Genomic DNA, 22013 nt, shown 5'->3' on the forward strand with positions numbered 1-22013 from the left:
TAGGCAAGTAGATAAAGACAAAGTCCAGATACTATAGGAACATGGACTCCATCCAGCAGCTATCAACTCCCATAAAGAGAATTACAGATTCTCTGCTTTTCTGAGGATTCTAACAAAATCAAATCAAAGATAACATAATCAAAGATTGGGGGGGGGGTTATCCTATTTTTGTACAAAGTAAGGTGTATCTGAAAAATAATATGGTTCTAGTCCCAATACAGACCAAAAAAAAAGAAAAAATGGTCCTGAATTTTTAAAAATATCATATTGACAAAAATCAATATAATAAATAGCTAATTTTCCTTTAATATTTTCAAGTCCTAGATATGAACGTTAGTAACAGTTTCTAACAGCAACTTCAATGAGTAAACCACAGTTACACAAGGTCCTCAGAAGTAAAGCCAGAAACAAAGTCCCGTCAATGGTCAAACAGCCCATCTCTCTACCATCTTGTTTTTCGCAGGCATATTCAGTCTCAGAAAGTTTATCAGCAACTATCCTAGAATCACTGTATTACTATCATTATCACCAAATACTGCTGTGAGCACAAGCCCCTTCAAGCCCTGGGTTACAGAAAGTGGTAGTAGGGTCTAGATAACCTGACTAATTAACAAACTGAAGAAAAAAAAGTCATATTAACAAATTTAAGGAGAAAACCCATATGATCATCTCAATAGATGCAGAAAAAGCTTTGGACAAAATTCAACACCCATATATGATAAAACTCTCCAGAAAGTGGGCATAGAGGGAACCTACCTCAACATAATAAAGGCCATATATGACAAACCCACAGCAAACATCATTCTCAGTGGTGAAAAACTGAAAGCATTTCCTCTAAGATCAGGAACATGACAAGGAGGCCCACTCTCACCACTATTATTCAACATAGTTTTGGAAGTCCTAGCCAAGACAATCAGAGAAGAAACAGAAATAAAAGGAATACATATTGGAAAAGAAGTAAAACTGTCACTGTTTGCAGATGACATGATACTATACATAGAGAATCCTAAAGGTGCCACCGAAAACTACTAGAGCTAATCAATGAATTTGGTAAAGTTGCAGGATACAAAATTAATGCACAGAAATCTCTGGCATTCCTATACACTAATGATGAAAAATCTGAAATAGAAATTAAGGAAACACTCCCATTTACCACTGCAATGAAAAGAATAAAATACCTAGGAATAAACCTACCGAGGGAGACAAAAGACCTGTATGCAGAAAACCATAAGACACCGTTGAAGGAAACTGAAGATGATACAAACAGTTGGAGAGACATACTACATCCTTGGATTGGAAGAATCAATATTGTGAAAATGACTATACTACTCAAAGCAATCTACAGATTCAATGCAATCCCTATTGGCATTCTTTACAGAATGCCAATTACTAATGGCATTCTTTACAGAACTAGAACAAAAAATCTTAAAATTTGTATGGAGACACAAAAGACCCCAAAGAGCCAAAGCAGTCTTAAGGAAAAAAAATGGGGCTGGAGGAATCAGACTCCCTGACTTCAGACAATACTACAAAGCTACAGTAATCAAGACAGTATGGTACTGGCACAAAAACAGAAATATAGGTCAATGGAACAGGACAGAAAGCCCAGAGATAAACCCACGCACTTATGGTCAACTAATCTATGACAAAGGAGGAAAGGATATACAATGGATAAAAGACAGTCTCTTCAATAAGTGGTGCTGGGAAAACTGGACAGCTACATGTAAAAGAATGAAATTAGAACAGCCCCTAACACCATACACAAAAATAAACTCAAAATGAATGAGATACCTAAATGTAAAACCAGACACTATAAAACTCTTAGAGGAAAACATAGGCACAACACTCTATGACATAAATCACAGCAAGATCTTTTTTGATCCACCTCCTAGAGTAATGGAAATAAAAACAAAAATAAACAAATGGGACCTAATGAAACTTCAAAGCTTTTGCAAAGGAAACTACAAACAAGACGAAAAGACAACCCTCAGAATGGGAGAAAATATTTGCAAATGAATCAACAGACAAAGGAGTAATCTCCAAAATATACGAACAGCTCATGCAGCTCAATACCAAAAAAACAAACAACCCAATTCAAAACTGGGCAGAAGACCTAAATAGACATTTCTCCAAAGAGGACATACAGATGGCCAAGAAGCACATGAAAAGCTGCTCAACACCACTAATTATTAGACAAATGCAAATCAAAACTACAATGAGGTATCACCTCACACCAGTGAGAATGGGCATCATCAGAAAATCTACAAACAACAAATGCTGGAGAGGGTGTGGAGAAAAGGGAATCATCTTGCACTGTTGGTGGGAATGTAAATTAACACAGCCACTATGGAGAACAGTATGGAGGTTCCTTAAAAACTAAAAATAGAATTACCATATGACCCAGCAATCCCACTACTGGGCATATACCCTGAGAAAACCATAATTCAAAAAGACACATGTACCCCAATGTTCACTGCAGTACTATTTACAATAGCCAGGTCATGGAAGCAACCTAAATGTCCATCAACAGACAAATGGATAAAGAAGATGCGGTACATATATACAACAGAATATTACTCAGCCATAAAAAGGAATGAAATTGGGTCATTTGTAGAGACGTGGATGAATCTAGAGACTGTCATACACAGTGAAGTAAGTCAGAAAGAGAAAAACAAATATCGTACATTAACACATATATGTGGAACCTAGAAAAATGGTACAGATGAACTGGTTTGCAGGGCAGAAAGTAAGACACAGAAGTAGAGAACAAACGTATGGACACCAAGGGGTGAAAGCGGCAGGGGGTGGGAGTGGTGGGATGAATTGGGCAATTGGGCAATTGGGATTGACACGTATACACTGATGTGTATAAAATGGATGGCTAATAAGAACCTGCTGTATAAAAAAATAAAATTCAAAAATTAAATAAATAAATAATTGGAACGTTATGGGGAAAAGTAGCTTTTTCTGTAAAGTTTGGGATGCTGTAATCTAATCAGGATCTAGAATAAATATTTAATATCTTTAATATGTACCTGTCTAATCTTTAGCTTTCCCTCAAATTATTTTAAGCTACACCTAGAAATCCTACAACAGAAAACGTGTAAGTAAACTACCATATCATAATTCCTATAACAATGAAAAGTACAGTATAACAATGAAACATAAGAAGTGACAGAAAGCACTGCCTTTTATAAAAAAAAAAAAAATTTGGTGTCTTCCTTGCTTAAGAAATTCCCCCCAGCTTCTGATGAGACAGACATTCTTCTTTATTTAAAAAGTGCAAGTTTAGGGACTTCCCTGGTGGTCCAGTGGGTAAGACTCCATGCTCCCAAGGCAGGGGGCCCAGGTTCGATCCCTGGTTGGGAAATTAGATCCCACATGCATGCCACGACTAAGAGTCCACATGCCCCAGCTAAAGATCCCGCGTGTCGCCAACTCAGTCATGGCACAGCCAAAATAATTTTTTAAAATTTTAATAAATAAATAAATAAAAAGTGCAAGTTTAGTAGTCAATGGCAGAATATTCCTATATAAATAAGAGGAAAAAGGAGCTTAACAGTATTTACAAAAGGACCTAGGCAGAGAAATGTTCTAGTGCTGGCATGAAGATCCTTCATTTAAAAGCATTTCAATGTATTTTAATTCAAAAAAGTTAACCAGTTTTAGCTTCCCAGAGCAGAGACTGCTTGCTTAGCCAACACTGAAGTCAGCATTAATAGCATTTTCCAGACAAGCCTCACTTTACTGAGATGGTTGGTGGGTGACTTTGTTACATGTTTTTATGATTTGTAAGATTGCGCAGCACATGAAAATAGGCTGTTGAATACTCCATTTGCTGCAAAGCAGTGGCTTAAGTAATAATAAAGATATGTAATGGTGTCTTACAAGTCTGTAGATGGAATCGATGCAGTGATCTAATGGTGTCATTAAAGAGCGTGTCTTTCTGCTTCGGCAGCCTTGACATTTTGGCTTTTTTCCCCTCAGACTCTTAGTTTTTACGTTGCTGGATGGTTTTTGCAGCTCTTGCCATCATACCCTGGAAATGCTGGAAGGGAAGGATTCTTTCTTCCTGTGACTATTTTATTAGGGAGGAGAATTTTTACAGGAACAGTGCCCTGCCTCAGGAGATTTCTTCTCAGTTTCATTGCCCGGACACATCCTTAGTTAGCATTTCTGTGCAATCTATTAATATTTTCTTCCTCCCTTAGCAAAACAATGACCCCTGTTTCTAGACCATATAAGCTTTTCCAACTTACAAACTATTCAGGAGAAAAAAAACTAAAACTTCTGATATTCTTTTTTGTTTGTTTGGTCAACACGTAGCTTGTGAAATCTTAGTTCCCCGACCAGGGATCAAACCCGGGCCCCAGCAGTGACATCACCAAGTCCTAACCACTGGACCACCAGGTAATTCCCATAAGGTTTCTGATACACTTGACAGGGAGTTCTCCTGCTGTTTCTTGAACTACCATCAGATCACCTGAAAAGAATAAAACACAGAATGCAAAATTCTCAGGGACTTTAGACATAAATCACCTTACTTCTGAAAAGAAAACACTCATCTTGAGATTTTTGTTGTACCAAATCAAAATGACAGAATTTTCTTAGCAGAATGATCAAAATCTGCAAAGACTAATTAAAGTATGGATCCTATATGGCAGGGGTCCCCAACCCCCAGGCCGAGGACCGTCAGAGGGCCACAGAGCAGGAGGTGAGCAGCGGACGAGTGACCGAAGCTTCATCTGCCGCTCCACATCACTCTCATTACCGCCTGAACCATCTCCCCCTACCCCGTGGAAAAACTGTCTTGCATGAAACTGGTCCCTGGTGCCAAAAGGTTGGGGACCGCTGCATATGGAACTTAATGAAGACACAAATATTCCCAAAGAAGTTAAACTTCATTTTTTAAAAATACTGTTTAACAAGATGTATTAAAACAGAAGAGACAGGCACACTTTTTTTTTTGGTGCCATGCATCTTGTTGGATCTTAGTTTCCTGACCAGGGATAGAACCTATACCCCCTGCAGTGGAAGCACAGAGTCCTAACCACTGGACCGCCAGGGAATTCCCGAAACAGGCACTTTAAAATGCATGAATTTTACACATGTATAGCCTACAGAAGATATGAAATAATAAATATTCTTGGTCAAATAACAATTTCAGCCACATGTACATAGTAAAGACCATAGATTTCAACATCAATGTAAAACATCTCCTAGCCAGACTCAGTTATTTCACCCAGAAGTCTGTCCTATTCCAAATGACCAAAAGAAATAAAACCTATTCACTTTAGCTATGTCTTTAAAACAAATTCATAAAGTGCAATACAAACATAAATCAAGAGTTTACAAAGAATCAAATAAAAGAAATGTACTTGGTGGAGAGTGAAAGGTTCAGGTGCTGAGCCTTGAAATGTCTAAAATACTTAAGTAAATGCAATTAAATAATTTAGAACAGAAATATTATTTCCCAAATACAAGGCCAGAAAGCATACATGGCTACACAGCTATTGGTTAAGGTATAGTTCAAAACCAATTCCTTCCTAATTCCCTAACACCTTAAAGCACAACACAATGTATTTAATGACCACCTTCTTTTTGACCTACAATGCTGACTACATATTACAAAGTTCAATCAACTTACCTCAACATAATAAAGGCCATATATGACAAACCCACAGCCAACATGGTTCTCAATGGTGAAAAACTGAAACCATTTCCTCTAAGATCACGAACAAGACAAGGTTGCCCACTCTCACCACTATTATTCAACATAGTTTTGGAAGTTTTAGCCACAGCAATCAGAGAAGAAATAGAAATAAAAGGAATTCAAATCGGAAAGAAGAAGTAAAGCTGTCACTGTTTGCAGATAACATGATACTATACATAGAGAATCTTAAAGATGTTACCAGAAAACTACTAGAGCTAAACAATGAATTTGGTAAAGTAGCAGGATACAAAATTAATGCACAGAAATCTCTTGCATCCTAATACACTAATGACGAAAAATCTGAAAGAGAAATTAAGGAAACACTCCCATTTACCACTGCAACAAAAAGAATAAAATACCTAGGTATAAACCTACCTAAGGAGACAAAAAAACCTGTATGCTGAAAACTATAAGACACTGATGAAAGAAATTAAAGATGATACAAACAGATGGAGAGATACACCATGTTCTTGGATTGAAGAATCAACACTGTGAAAATGACTCTACTACCCAAAGCAACCTACAGATTCAATGCAATCCCTATCAAACTACCACTGGCATTTTTCACAGAACTAGAACAAAAAATTTCACAATTTGTATGGAAACACAAAAGACCCCGAATAGCCAAAGCAATCTTGAGAACGAAAAATGGAGCTGAAGGAATCAGGCTCCCTGACTTCAGACCATACTACAAAGCTACAGTAATCAAGACAGTATGGTACTGGCACAAAAACAGAAATATAGGTCAATGGAACAGGACAGAAAGCCCAGAGATAAACCCACACACATATGGTCACCTTATTTTTGATAAAGGAGGCAAGAATATACAACAGAGTAAAGACAGCCTCTTCAATAAGTGGTGCTGGGAAAACTGGACAGCTACATGTAAAAGAATGAAATTAGAACAGTCTCTAACACCATACACAAAAATAAACTCAAAATGGATTAAAGACCTAAATGTAAGACCAGACACTATAAAACTCTTAGAGGAAAACATAGGCAGAACACTCTATGACATAAATCATGGCAAGATCCTTTTTGACCCACCTCCTAGAGAAATGGAAATAAAAACAAAAATAAACAAATGGGATCTAATGAAACTTAAAAGCTTTTGCACAGCAAAGAAAAACATAAACAAGACAAAAAGACAACCCCCAGAATGGGAGAAAATATTTGCAAATGAAGCAACAGACAAAGCATTAATCTCCAAAATTTACAAGCAGCTCATGCAGTTCAATATCAACAAAACAAACAACCCAATTCAAAAATGGACAGAAGACCTAAATAGACATTTCTCCAAAGAAGATATACAGATTACCAACCAACACATGAAAGGATGCTCAACATCATTAATCATTAGAGAAATGCAAATCAAAACTACAATGAGGTTAACACCTCACACCAGTCAGAATGGCCATCATCACGAAATCTACAAACAGTAAATGCTGGAGAGAGTGTGGAGAAGAGGGAACCCTCTTGCACTGTTGGTGGGAATATAAATTGATACAGCCACTATGGAGAACAGTATGGAGTTTCCTTAAAAAACTAAAAATAGGGCTTCCCTGGTGGCGCAGTGGTTCAGAGTCCGCCTGCCGATGCAGGGGACACAGGTTCATGCCCCGGTCCGGGAGGATCCCACATGTTGTGGAGCCGCTGAGCCTGCGCGTCTGGAGCCTGTTGCTCCTCAATGGGAGAGGCCACAACAGTGAGAGGCCCACGTACCACACACAAAAAAAAAAACACTAAAAATAGAACCACCATATGACCCAGCAATCCCACTACTGGGCACATACCCTAAGAAAACCATAATTCAAAAACAGTCATGTAGCACAATGTTCCTTGCAGCTCTATTTACAATAGCCAGGACATGGAAGCAACCTAAGTGGCCATCAACAGATGAATGTTTAAAGAAGATGTGGCACATATATACAATGGAATATTACTCAGCCATAAAAAGAAACGAAATTGAGTTATTTGTAGTGAGGTGGATAGACCTAGAGTCTGTCATACAGAGTGAAGTCAGAAAGAGAAAAACAAATACCGTATGCTAACACATATATATGGAATCTAAAAAAAAAAAAAAAAATTGGTCTGAAGAACGTGGGGGCAGGACAGGAACAAAGACGCAGACGAAGAGAATGGACTTGAGGGGAAGGGGAAGGGTAAGCTGGGACGAAGTGAGAGAGTGGCATGGACATATATACACTACCAAATGTAAAATAGATAGCTAGTGGGAAAGAGCCACACAGCACAGGGAGATCAGCTTGGTGCTTTGTGACCACCTAGAGGGGTGGAATAGGGAGGGTGGGAGAGACACGCAAGAGGGAGGGGATATGGGGATATATATATATGTATAGCTGATTCACTTTGTTATAAAGCAGAAACTAACACATCACTGCAAAGCAATTACACTCCAATAATGACGTTAAAAAAAAAAAAAGTTCAATCATAAAAATAGTACAGAATGTCACAAGAACAGAAAAAGTCCACGGAGGAAAGTCAGAAAGAACTTAGAAAATGATAATGACTGCATTCTCTGCAGAGAAAGAAGATGACTCAGATGTTACCTGCAAACTGACTGACAATCTGGAAAAGGCTAGATCCATATATCATACCAACCAAATGCTAAAATAAACTCTACATAAAAACATTTAAAAAGAAATTATGGGGCTTCCCTAGTGGCACAGTGGTTGAGAGTCTGCCTGCCGATGCAGGGGACGCGGGTTCGTGCCCCGGTCTGGGAAGATCCCACATGCCGCAGAGCGGCTGGGCCCGTGAGCCATGGCCGCTGAGCCTGCGCGTCCAGAGCCTGTGCTCCGCAACGGGAGAGGCCACAACAGTGAGAGGCCCGTGTACCGCTAAAAAAAAAAAAAAAAAGAAATTATGGGCTTCCCTGGTGGTGCAGTGGTTAAGAATACGCCTGCCAATGCAGGGGACACAGGTTCAAGCCCTGGTCCGGAAAGATCCCATATGCCATGGAGCAACTAAGCACGTGCACCACAACTACTGAGCCTGTGCTCTAGAGCCCACGAGCCACAACTACTGAGCCTGCAAGCCACTAGTACTGAGCCTGTGAGCTACAACTACTGAAGCCTATGAGCCTAGAGCCCATGCTCCACAACAAGAGAAGCCACCACAATGAGAAGCCCGTGCACTGCAACGAACAGTAGCCCCCGCTCACCACAACTAGAGAAAGCCCACATGCAGCAACAAAGACCCAACATAGCCAAAGATAAATAAAATAAATTTATTTTAAAAAAATAAAACGATAAAAATTTTTAAAAAGAAATTATAAATGACCTAGGAAAAATATAAATGAGTAAATACATAATATTGCCTTTATAATTTTCTAGTACAGGAAGTATGGTTTAAGAACAACCATAAAAGCAAAATAAAGATTAAGACATGTAAAAAGTTAAAAATCTTAAACCTCTAAAAACAAAACCTCCAAAGAAAACTAAAAAGCAACCTGCAAACTGGAAAGAGGAATTTAGAATATGTGACAGACCAAAGAATAACCTAACATATAGAGAATTCTTGCAAAACAATAAGACAGCAGGGGAAAAGCAGATAAAAGATATAAAAAGGCAGTTCAGAAAAGATGAATTATCAACCGCCAATAAACGTACTTCCTTAAAAAAATAGTCCTGGTGCTTCCCTGGTGACGCAGTGGTTAAGAATCCACCTGCCAATGCAGGGGGCATGGGTTTGATCTCTAGTCTGGGAAAATCCCACATGCCAGAGAGCAGCTAAGCCCATGCACCACAACTACTGAGCCTGCACTCTAGAGCCCACGAACCACAACGACTGAGCCCACGTGCCACGACTACTGAAGCCTGCGTGCCTAGAGCCCGTGCTCCACAACAAGAGAAGCCACCACAATGAGAAGTCCGCACACTGCAAGGAAGAGTAGCCCCTGCTCGCCGCAACTAGAGAAAGCCCACGCGCAACAACGAAGAACCAACACAGCCAAAAAAAACAAACTAATTAATTAAAAAAAAAAATCTGGGCTTCTGTGGTGGCGCAGTGGTTAAGAATCTGCCTGCCAATGCAGGGGACACAGGTTCGAGCCCTGGTCCAGGGGGATCCCACATGCCGCAGAGCAACTAAGCCCGTGCACCACAACTACTGAGCCTGCGCACAACTACTGAAGCCCGTGCACCTAGAGCCCATGCTCTGCAATGAGAAGCCACCACAATGAGAAGCCTGCACACCACAACCGAGAGTGGCCCCCACTCGCCACAACTAGAGAAAGCCAGCGCGCAGCAACAAAGACCCAACACAGCCAAAAATAAATGAAAAGAATTTTTTAAAAATATTTTTTTAATAATGAGTAAAAATTATTTAAAAATTTAAAAAAATACCTTAAAAATAAAGTCAAGAGACTTCCCTGATGGTCCACTCGTAAAGAACCTGCCTTCCAATGAAGGGGAGGCGGGTTCAATCCCTGGTCGGGGAACTAAGATCCCACACGCTGCAAGGCAACTAAGCCCACGCGCCACAACTGTTGAGCTCACGCACCTCAATGAGAGAGGCCGAATGCCGCAAACTACAGAGCCCACGTGCCTTGGAGCCCATAAGCCACAACTAGAGAGAGAAAACCCGCACGCCACAACTACAAAGAAGCCTGAGCACCGCAACAAAGAGACCGCACGCCACAATGAAAGATCTCACGTGCCGCCAACTAAGACCAGACACGGACAAAAATTAAGAAAATAAATAAATCCAAAAAATAAATATTTTTTAAAAATAAAGTCAAAACAAAGACGTTTTCAAACCAAAAAAAAAGAAAGAAAAAGGAAAACTGAAGTCACTGCCAACAAACTTTCATTAGAAGAAATACCAAAATAAGTTGTGGAGACTGAAGAAAAAATAATCACATATAAGAGGCATGGAAAGACAGGAAGGAATTAAAAATACCAGGAAAGATATACAGGTGGATAAGCAAATGCAAATTGACTTTAAAACAACTACAGGGACTTCCCTGGTGGTCCAGTGGTTAAGACTCCGCACTCCCAATGCAGGGTATGTGGGTATGATCCCTGGTCGGGGAATTAAGATCCTGCATGCTGTGCAGTGTGGCCAAAAAAAATAAAATAAAATAAAACAACTACAATAACATCTGGAAAAATTTATAACATATGTAAAAGTAAAATATGCTAATAGCCCAAAGGACAAGAGGGTGACAACTAATAGTTTTAACTCCATTTATATGAGAAGTGGTTAAAGTACCTAAAGTAAATGGTAATGCATATTATAATCTCTAGGGTAACCACTAAAACAATAAAAAGATATATTATGGAAAAGCAATAAAAAAAAATAGAATAACAGCTGCTTAATCCAAAAGAAAGTAAGAGAGGAAAAATAAATGGGACATATATAAAACAGATACTTGGTAGGTCTAACACAATCATGTTTAAGTAATTATATTAAATACAAATGGTTTAAACACTCCAACTAAAAGACTGAATAAAACTACATGCTGTTTCAGGAGACACACTTTAAAAATGAGACCCCAGGAATACCAAAAGTAAAAGGATAAAAAAAAAAAAAATACTATGCCATCACTAACCAAAAGAAAACTGGGCTGGCTACACTAACACGAGGCAATGTTAGACTTTAAGGCAAGAAGTATGAAGAGAGAGTATTTCCTAATTTTTAAAAAAAAGGGTCAGGGCTTCCCTGGTGGCACAGCAGTTAAGAATCCGCCTACCAGTGAAGGGGACATGGATTCGAGCCCTGGTCCAGGAAGATCCCACATGCCGCGGAGCAACTAAGCCCATGCATCACAACTACTGAGCCTGCGCTCTAGAGCCCGCAAGCCCTAACTACTGAAGCCTGCGTGCCTAGAGCCTGTGCTCCACAAGAGAAGCCACCGCAATGAGAAGCCCACACACCGCAACGAAGAGTAGCCCCCACTCACCACAACTAGAGAACACCCGTGTGCAGCAACAAAGACCCAATGCATCCAAAAACAAATAAAAATAATATAAATAAATTTTAAAATAATAAAAATAAAATAAGGGTCAAATTCTGGAAAAGGTGAAACTATGGAGACAGCAAAAACATCAGTGGGAGGGAGGAAGGGAGGAAGGGACAGATATTTAGGCAGAGCACAAAGGATTTTTAGGGCTGTAAAATTACTCTATGATACTATATTGGTGGATACATGTCATTGTACATTTGCCAAACCCAGACTGTACAATACCAAGAGCACTGAATGTAAACGTAAGAGATACCAAGAGCACTGAATGTAAATGTAAGAGAACACTAACATAAACTATAGACTTTGGATGAGCATGGTATGTCAAAATAGTCATCAACTGCAATAAATGTACCACTCTGGTGGGAGATGTTGATAATGAGGGAGACTATGCATTTATGGGAGCAGGAGTATATGGGAAATCTCTGTATCTTCCACTCAGTTCTGCTATGAACCCAAAACTGCTCTAAAAAATTAAGTCCATTTGAAAGAAGGAGGGGGATCAACTAAACAGGAAGATAAGTTTGGAATTTGTATGCACCTAATAACATAGCTTCAAAGTAAAGAACTAAGGAAAAAAAAAGAGAGACAGATACTCCACATAGGGAGGAGATTTTTTAAAAACTGTAAGGATTTAGACAATTTGAAAGGAAAAACGTCACATGACCTTTGTCCTTTAGAGCAGCGGTCCCCAACCTTTGTTGCACCAGGGACCAGTTTCGTGGAAGACAATTTTTCCACAGACCGCGGCGAGGTGGGGAGTTGGTGGGGGGATGGTTCAAGCATAATGCAAGTGATGGGGAGCAATGGGGAGCGGCAGATGAAGCTTCTCTCGCTTGCCTGCCACTCACCTCCTACTGTGCGGCCCAGTTCCTAACTGGCCTCAGACAGGTACCACTCTGCAGCACAGGGGTTAGAGACCCCTGCTTTAGAGGAAAATAACTGTTATGATTAGATGAGCCTATGAAAACAAAGTAACTAATAACTATTCTCTTTTAAAGTAGCACAGTCAAGGGACTTCCCTGGTGGTCCAGTGGTTAAGAATCCATCTTCCAATGCAGGGGATGCGGGTTCCATCCTTGGTTGGGGAACAAAGATCCCACAAGCCACGGGGCAACTAAGGCCGTGCAAACTGCTGAGCCTGTGTGCCACAACTAGAGAGAGTTTGTGCGCCACAACTAAGACCCGACACAGCCAAAAAATTGAGTAAATAAATAATAAAGTAGCAGAGTCAAGGCTAAGTGACTCAGATAGTGACACCACTACCGTTACTCAGCACTAAGGTATAGAGACTGCCGTTCCCCTTCCTACTCTGTGGTCATCCATAAGGGTGAATACCAGGTATCATTCATACAAGTGTTAGAGCTCATAAAGACTGTATTTTGTTATTTCATAAGACCCTACAAATATAAATTAGGTGAAGGGGAAGTCTAACAATATTATGACTTACTGTCCTATCAACATTGTTACTAATAAACACTGCAAAATCATTTATTTCCATATAAGGTTCACAACAACACTTTGATACAATTATTATTACCCTTGTCTTGCAGATCGAGGAACTGAGGTAGAGATTAAATAATCTGCCTTAGAACATCTAGTAAGTAATGCTAAAAAGTCAAGATTACAGCCTAGCCACCTGGCACCAAAACCCAAATTTCTGATTTAATACTGCTCTATTGCTAGACTGTAACTTACCATCACACTACCATGATCATTAAGTGTTCCCAAGTGTTGTCAATGAAATGCCTGTAGAATGATAGATCTCTATAGTCAAGTACAAAGAAAATGCAGAATCCCTACAGAGAGGGAAGAAACAAGCTGCACTCGGGATGAAGGGTCTTTAGAATCCCACAATGAAAATAAAATGGTAATGTGACTAATTGCAATACAGGGGGGGAAAACAGAGTTTTATTTATTTATTTTTGGCCATGCAGTACAGCATGTGGGATTTTAGTTCCTCAACCAGGGATCGACCCCATGCCCCCTACAGTGGAAGAGGGAATTCTTAACCACTGGACCGCCAGGGAAGTCCCAGGAGTTGTTTTGTTTTAAATGGGTAAATAAGTAGCCTTGCTATTTTTTAAAAAAAGGCTCAATTTGAGGCTACAGTAGAGTCTATGTGGCAGTGCACCCAAATTTCAAGACCTGAGTCATAATCTTCAATCATAACCTGAGTCCTTAATCCAGTAGGGAGCTCAAGATGGTAATACCACTCTCCCCTTGATTTGGACAGTGAATTCATAAACCAAGGAAGGTTGACAAATAAGCAGAGATGAAGAAAAGAAGTATGGATACACTTGTGCAAGTTACAGTTATTCTGATATAGTAACAAGTTTTGTAATAACTGAACTATTTTTAATGTTTGTAAGAGTAAAAAAGAATAATTTGCTACAATAAATTTAAAATACATTTACGGGACTCCCTGGTGGTCCAGTGTTTAAGAATCCACCTTCCAATGAAGGGGACATGGGTTCGATCCCTGATTGGGCAACTAAGCCCACGCACCACAATTACTGGGCCCGCAAGCTCTGGAGCCTGCGCGCCACAATGAGAGATCCCGTATGCTGCAACTAAGACCCGATTTTGCCAAATAAATAAATAAATATTTTTAAAATAAAAATAAATAAAATAGGACTTTCCGGGTGGCACAATGGTTAAGAATCCAGCTGCCAATGCAGGGGACACGGGTTCGAACTCTGGTCCAGGAATATCTCACGTGCTGCGGGGCGACTAAGCCCATGCGCCACAACTAGTGAGCCCAGATGCCACAACTACTGAAGCCCACATGCCTAGAGCCCGTGCTCCACAACAAGGGAAGCCACCACAACGAGAAGCACTCATACCACAAAGAAGAGTAGCCCCCGCTCGCCATAACTAGAGAAAGCCCGCACGCAGCAACAAAGACCCAAGGCAACCAAAAATAAATAAATTAAAATGAATTTATAATAAATAAATAAAATAAAATAAAATAAAATAAAATAAAATAAAATAAAATAAAATAAAAATATACTGGGAATTCCCTGGTGGTCCAGTAGTTAGGACTCTGCACTTCCATTGCAGGGGGCACAGGTGCGATCCCTGGTTGGGGAACTAAGATCCCTCGTGCTGCATGGAGCAGGCAAATATATAAATAAATAAATAATATACTTACAACAGTTAAATTCTTAGAAAGATTATGCTTAGATCTTATGTTTGCCATCTTGAGACATCTATAGATTAAAATCATCATCTATTTGCATATATAGTGTGGAAACCCCCAAGGAAATTTAATTAATATTAAGTTGGTGTTAAATATTTTAAGATTTAATTCTTGTGACAAATTAAACACTAATCAAAATGTAAAAACAAATATACTTGTTCCTATATGTTACTAGACTTCTAAAATTTGTAAATGAACGTAAAAGTTTAAAAACTATGACCACTTACAATTCTAATAAACCAGATACTGATTTCAATACAAATAACTCTGAAGACTTTCCCTCACACAAAAGGCCTACTCAAACATTATTTTAAAATATATATATCAAGGGACTTCCCTGGTGGCACAGTGGTTAAAAATCTGCCTGCCAATGCAAGGGACACGAGCCCTGGTCCGGGAAGATCCCACATGCCGCGGAGCAACTAAGCCCATGCGCCACCACTACTGAGTCTGCGCTCTAGAGCCCGTAAGCCACAACTACTGAGCCTGCGTGTTGCAACTACTGAAGCCCACGCGCCTGGAGCCCGTGCTGTGCACCAAGAGAAGTCACCGCAACGCTCGCCACAACCAGAGAAAGCCCACGCACAGCGACGAAGACTGGACACAGCCAAAAATAAATAAATGACAACTTAATGACGATAAATCCCCTAATGACAGGCTACACTATACGAATCTTCTGATGTTTTTTTTTTCTGGTTAAGAGATTGCCTACAAAAATTGATCTACCATGTTGCTCAATCACAAACTATATCAAATCACTTTCCCCTTTTTAAATACACCTCTCCTTTTACAAACCTAGTCCTTCCCAATTCCCATGCCCAGTTCTATACTTCTATTTCACTCTTCCCTTTCTTCACCACCTATAAATCATAAAAATTCCAATTAAATTCACAGGCCCAACTGCTAATCCAGGGTTAGGTATTGAGAGATAACTAGTCTCAATTCTCCTGAGAAGTATCAAAAACATTCTTACTTCCAAAGTACATGCTGGAATAACAGCATGGTCACAAGTCTAAGATAAACTGTATCTTTGTAAACAGTGATATGGGAATCACCTGAAAGGCTTTAAAAAATAGTAATGTCCAGCCCCACCACAAAGATTCTTATTTAACTGGTCTGGGGCATAGCCTGGGCATCCAGATTTTACAAAGCTCCCAGGTGGTTCTGATCCAAGAAAGCGAACTACTGAGAAAAAGGAATAAACTAAACAAAGTAAAGAAACAAACAACATTATAAGAAACAATCAGACAAAACCAATATGTGAAACATTCTACAGAATAACTCAGTCTCTTCAGTAAATCAACAGCACGGGGAAAAAAATACTATGCAAGATAAAAAGAGATTTAATTTTGGCCCAATGCATGGAACTTCTGAAGCCCAATTCAAGCCAAATATAAAAAAATAAATAAGTATAGCAAATTGGGGGACTTCCCCAGGGGTCCAATGGTGATGCCTCCGTGCTTCCACTGCAGGGGGCGCAGGTTCAATTCCTGGTCAGGGAAGTTCCACATGCCACAGGGTGAGGCCAAAAGAAAAAAAAAAAAAATTGCTAATGAATTTGTTTATGATATATGCAGATTCATTACATTATTCTCATTTGTGTATATTTAAACACTTCTTAAAATATTTTTTTTTAAAAAAAGGAGACTTTGTTCGAGAACTAGAAGCTACTCATACCCTTGACAAAAGAATAATTCTCTATACAGGAAACTCATCCTCTACCATTTAGTGCTGGGAGAGGAGAAGGCAGGAAGGTAAAGGAGGAAGAGGATACCCATCAGACAAATCATCCAGACAATGAGAAGACATATGTCGCAGCCACATCATAGGGATATATCACAAAGAGAGATTCTGAATAATTTAAAGCAGAATTTTAAGTTTTAAGCAATTCTACCAGCAAAAGCCAAAAAATATACAAATCTATTTTTAAAGAAACTTTTCCAGTAGTTACAGCATTATGCTTATTTCAAAATGTAAGCAATTTTCTCTTCAGCAGCATGACTGCACTGTCATGTCAATGATACTTTTCTGGGGAGGGAGGTGGGAGAGGGTTGGATTGGGAGTTTGGAATTAGCAGTGCAAACCGGTATATACAGAATGAATAAACAACAAGGTCCTACTGTACAGCACAGGAACTACAGTCAATGTCCTATGATAAACCATGATGCAAAATATGAAAAAGGATGTATATATGTGTATAACTGAGTCACTCTGCTGTACAGCAATAATTAACACATTGTAATTCAACTATACTTCAATAAATAAATTTAAAAAATATTAATGCTTTTCTGCTTCACTGACAACACTGTTTTCACCTAATAACAGGAGTAAAACAATAAAACGGAGCACTCCTTTAAACATTTCCTTAAGTCTCAAAATGTCAAACTCAAGAAAACATAAAAACTGCCATGATACAGAACCTTTAGAGCTCACTTGCTTGAAAATATTCACTTTTAAGTGTTTGCTTCAAAAAAACTCTAGGAAGGCAAATATTAAAACTGACAATTGAAATAGAATCTTTTGTTACATTCAACCAACTTTAACTGTTAACACAGAAGTGTTCAGTATCTACGAAAACAGAAACAGACTCACAGACAGAGAACAGACTTGTGGTTGCCACAGGGGAGGGGGAGTAGTGGAGGGAAGGACTGGGAGCTTGGGGTCAGCAGATGCCAACTATTATATAGAGGATGGATACACAACAAGGTACTACTGTAGAGCACAGGGAATTAGATTCAACATCCTGTGACAAACCATAATGGAAAGAAATGTGAAAAAGAACGTATATATAACTGAATCACTTTGCTGTATAGCACAAATTACCTCAACATTGTAAATCAACTATACTTCAATTAAGTTTTTAAAAAAATACTTAACTGTTCACATACAGATAACAAATCCCCCTATTTCTGTTCTTTTGTATAATTCAACAATGGTGATCATATTCTACCAACTTCTGCTTGCAGGTATTAGAACTGTGGTAAAAAATCATTCAGGAACTCTTTTTTTTCCCCCCAGTTGTTTTGTGCATACAAGATGCTGAATATGACCTGGCAACTAAAGAAATCCTTTGTCCTAATATACAAATTGGAAAAATATTTTCCTGAAAAATGTTTTATTTCACTAAGGACAAAACAAGTGAATCAAACCAAATCATATACTGTGAGAGCAACTAAAAAAGACGACAAAATACAATGGAAAGAGAACTGTAATCTACGTTAAATGGTGCTCCAGAAAGAGAAACTGCGTATTTAGAGCCTATATTAAGTAACATACACCAAACAGCAACGTAAAAATTCATCACATTAACTTTCCTAAGGCATTCAGCAAGTGTGGCACAGTTTACAGCGGCACAAGTATTGGAGGAGCGGCACAGTCTCACAGCAGCCAAGATTTTTTATTACTCTGCTGGGGGAAAAAAGAGGAACATTTCTCCACCTTTCAGACACCGAAGCTTCTATTCCTAGGAACAAGTGGTTGGAGAAGATGGGCGGGGCAAAAAGAGGAAGACCAATCACAGGTCGAGTTACAAGTCGGGTTCAGGAGAAACACGGATGAGAGCAGCTCGCTGAATGGCTGGCGCGCCCCCGGCTCTCACCAGAAGCACCGCACCTGGGGACCCACCCCGCCACCTCGCCCCCCGGAGCCGTTTCCTACCCAAACAAACCCGGCCATCCCAAAGCAAAATACTACCTACAGGGGGGAGTCCCGTCGTCCCGGTGACGCCCGGGCCGCCCTCCCGCCCCCTCCGAGCGCCGCTCGGTCACTTCGCCCCTCTAGCAGGAGACCAGAAAAGGGGGCGGGGGGCGGGCGGTCGGAAACACCGGGATGGAAATGTCAAAACTCTCACCAATTCCTCGTAGCTCCTGTTGTGCTCGTTGCCCTCCCAATCCAACCTCTTCGGCAGCAACTGCAAAGACCCGAGACGCACACGAGTGACCACCGCGCGGGGCCAGGCGGGGGGCGGGGGGCGGCGGGGCGGGGGACGGGGGAGCCGGGCGAGCGGCCCCCGGGCAGGGCCGGCAGGGGACGCAGGGGACGCGGCGGGCCGGGCGCCGCCGCGCAGCACAGACCTGGTACTGCTCCAGCTCCTGCACCAGCACCTGCAGCCGAAGAGACGCGCAGTTAGGGGGGCGGGGGCCGTACCCCGGTCCGCCAGGCGCCCTCCTCCCGCGACCCCAGGCGGCGGCGGGGCCGCGACCGCCGGAGCGCGGCCGCCGCCCGCGGGCCCGCACTCACCTGGGCGGCTCTCCGACACGGGCCGGCCGATAGGTACCGAGCGATAAGGAAGTACAGCTCTGCGGGGAGACGGGGAATCGGGTCAGGAGCGGGCGCGGCGGCGGGGAGGGGGCCGCGGCCGTGGCGGGGGTAGCCGCGGGCGGCGCGTCTTACCCGACTCGATGAGGGGCACCGGGCGTCGGGCGGGCGAGGACTCCGCCATGGCCGGGCGCGGAGCCGGGGCGGGAGCGGGTGAGCGAAGCGTGTAGGCCGCGCCGAGGCCTGACCGGGCCGGCGTCTCTCTACCTCAGGCGCGCCGCCGCCGCCGCCGCCGCCGCCGCCGCCGCCATGCCGTGCGCGCCGCCAGCGCCGACGCCTCCGCGAAGTAGTGCGCCTGAGGGAGAGAAAGTAGTTCCTCCGTGGGGGGCCGCCGGCGCCACCGGACGAACGGCGATCGGTCCGCGGCTGGAAGAGCGCGCCTCGCCTCCCTCTCCTCCGCTTCAGGGGGCGCAGGGCGGAGACTATGTGCGCCAGGGGCCGAGCCCCGGAGGAGGAGGCGCGTGGGGGAGGGGAGCGCGCGTGGCCGGGATCCCTGCGCGCGGTGAGAAGGCGCCCGGCCATTGTGAGGCGGCGGCCCGACTGCGCTGAGGGGCGGGCGGCGGGGGCGGAGGTCGGGTGGGGGTCGTGCGGGGGCGGGGGCGGGAGAGGGACAGGTCTCCGCTTCAGAGGCCGGAGCGGACCCCCCTCGACGTGGAAGCGGGGGTCCCAGGGCGCGCGGCGGGTGCGGCGCGTTCGCCAGCTTCGGGCTCTCGGAAAGGACCTCACGGACGGTCATCTGGGGCCAGTGTGTTTGCCCCCCACGGAAGATCGCTTGCTTCGAGGACGCGAAACCCTTACACCTGAGAATCGTGTCGCCCGCAAAGAGAAGGCCGGCCGAGAAGCTTTCCCCCGAGAGTGGAGGAGGGATGTGGGGAAGTCACAGGATGGGGGTGGGGACCGGGGGGCCGCGGACACTGAGCCTCTGTAGCTTGGAGAGCACAGCAAACGTTTACTAAGAGTCCACGTTGCCGCGTGCAGTAGAAGAAGATAGAATCATGAGGCCGAGCCGCAGTCCTAGGAGAGCCCAGCAGTCTTGTAGAAAGGGTTAAAGAAAATGCAGTACAACGCTGAGGATGTCAACTTCTTTAGTCCGGGAAGGCAGTCCAGGCCGGCGATGACTTAGCCGGATAGGAAGGCGGATGGGAGGAAGTGGGCAATAGACACGCAGCAGCCCAGTCCCTTGAGGGACACCCGGGGCGGAGCGAGGGGGGGGAACCATGCGTCACTAGGATGCTCTTGGAAGACAGTAGTAGGATTTGAGGCTGGAGCAGTGCACAAGGGTCCAGAAAATTCCCTTAATGCCGTGGTAGGCTGCGGATTCATTCACTCGGCATAGCCAACGAGCCCTATTCGGAATCCTAAGGTACAACAGCGAGCAAAATACTGTCCTCGTGGAGAGGACATTGTAATCCCAATTCCTACGCAGTAGAATAACAACCACAGCATAGAAAAGTTAAAGGTAGTGGTTTAGAGCAGACCCTGGAGTGGGACTGACCCTGGGCCATGCCGGGCTGTTCAGTGTGTGACTTCGAGCAAATCACAACCTCTGAGCCTCAATTTTCCTCACTTGTAAACTGTAGATAATATTTGTGCCTACTTCATAGGGTTGTGAGGGTGTAATGGGTTAATATGTGTTCTTAGCCTACAGCAAGCACCCTGTACGTGCCAGCTTTTAATTATTTAGACACCACATAGCAAAAGTTTTTATATATGTTTGTAAGGGAGCGATCCAAACGTGTTTGAACGAGTGCATCAGCAGTCTTTTCTTGTATCTGTTGGTTCAGCAAACACTGATGGGGATTGAGATGAAGGAATGAGCTACAGCTTTGCCATCCAAGATTTCAGTGTCTTTTAGGAGAAATGATGCTTACATCGTTGCAAAGAATGACAAGAAGGAAGGTTAACCCACCTGTGGGAGGGGGAGATGGTAGAAGTTTGAGTCTTCAGTGTGTGGAAAGGGATTCCAGGTACATGAACAACAGAGGGCCAAGACATGAATAACATTCCAGGTTTAAGGAATTCAAGTTTAATATGACTACTTGGGGTGACTTTGGAAGTATGAATGGGACCCATTAAATCAAAGTTTAAATTGGGGGGGGGAGTTAAAATTGGGAACAACTGAAGGGTTCAAAGCCAGAAAGGATTCTTTTCATTGTAGGATAGATTTGACAGGGTTAAGACCAAGAGGCAGGAAAATCACTTAGTCGACCCCGAAAATAGGAAAGAGATGAGATGCATTAGGGCAATCATTGTAAAGATGGAGAGAGAGATGGGTTCAGAAATAGGAAGTTCAGGGCTTCCCTGGTGGTGCAGTGGTTAAGAATCCACCTGCCAAGGCAGGGGACACGGGTTCGAACCCTGGTCTGGGAAGATCCCACATGCCACGGAGCAACGAAGCCCTTGTGCCACAACTACTGAGCCTGCGCTCTGGAACCCACGAGCCACAACTTCTGAGCCCACATGCCACAACTACTGAAGCCCGCGTGCCTAGAGCCCATGCTCCACAACAAAAGAAGCCACCGCGATGAGAAGCCCGCGCACTGCAACGAAGAGTAGCCCCTGCTCGCCGCAACTAGAGAAAACCCGCACACAGCAACGAAGACCCGATGCAGCCAAAAATAAATGTAAGTAAAATAAATTTTAAAAAGAAGCTCAGAAATAGGAAGTTCAATCAGTAAGATGAGGTTGAAGTGGAATGAGAGGAAAAGTCACAAAAATCTCAAGTTTGGGGCTTAGTAGGTCAAGGTTGTGCCACCAACTGAGATAGGGCATCCAGGCTAGTTAAATTGTTACGATGG

At 42.6% G+C, this 22013-nt stretch overlaps 1 protein-coding gene across 1 annotated transcript in view; it reads right to left on the reverse strand.

The window, feature by feature from the left end:
- The window catches only part of BRWD1 (bromodomain and WD repeat domain containing 1), a 111877-nt gene extending 92538 nt beyond the window's left edge, over window positions 1-19339 (reverse strand). Inside the window, exons 1-4 of the mRNA XM_065876412.1 lie at window positions 19291-19339; window positions 19138-19196; window positions 18972-19001; window positions 18749-18808 (exon numbers count right to left, since the gene is read on the reverse strand). Of these exons, the coding sequence (XP_065732484.1) occupies window positions 18749-18808; window positions 18972-19001; window positions 19138-19196; window positions 19291-19339 (198 nt within the window). The remainder of the gene's footprint in view (window positions 1-18748; window positions 18809-18971; window positions 19002-19137; window positions 19197-19290) is intronic.
- Window positions 19340-22013: the final 2674 nt, after the last annotated feature.

The sequence above is a fragment of the Phocoena phocoena genome, chromosome 4 (genome assembly GCF_963924675.1).
Source record: "Phocoena phocoena chromosome 4, mPhoPho1.1, whole genome shotgun sequence".
NCBI lineage: Eukaryota > Metazoa > Chordata > Mammalia > Artiodactyla > Phocoenidae > Phocoena > Phocoena phocoena.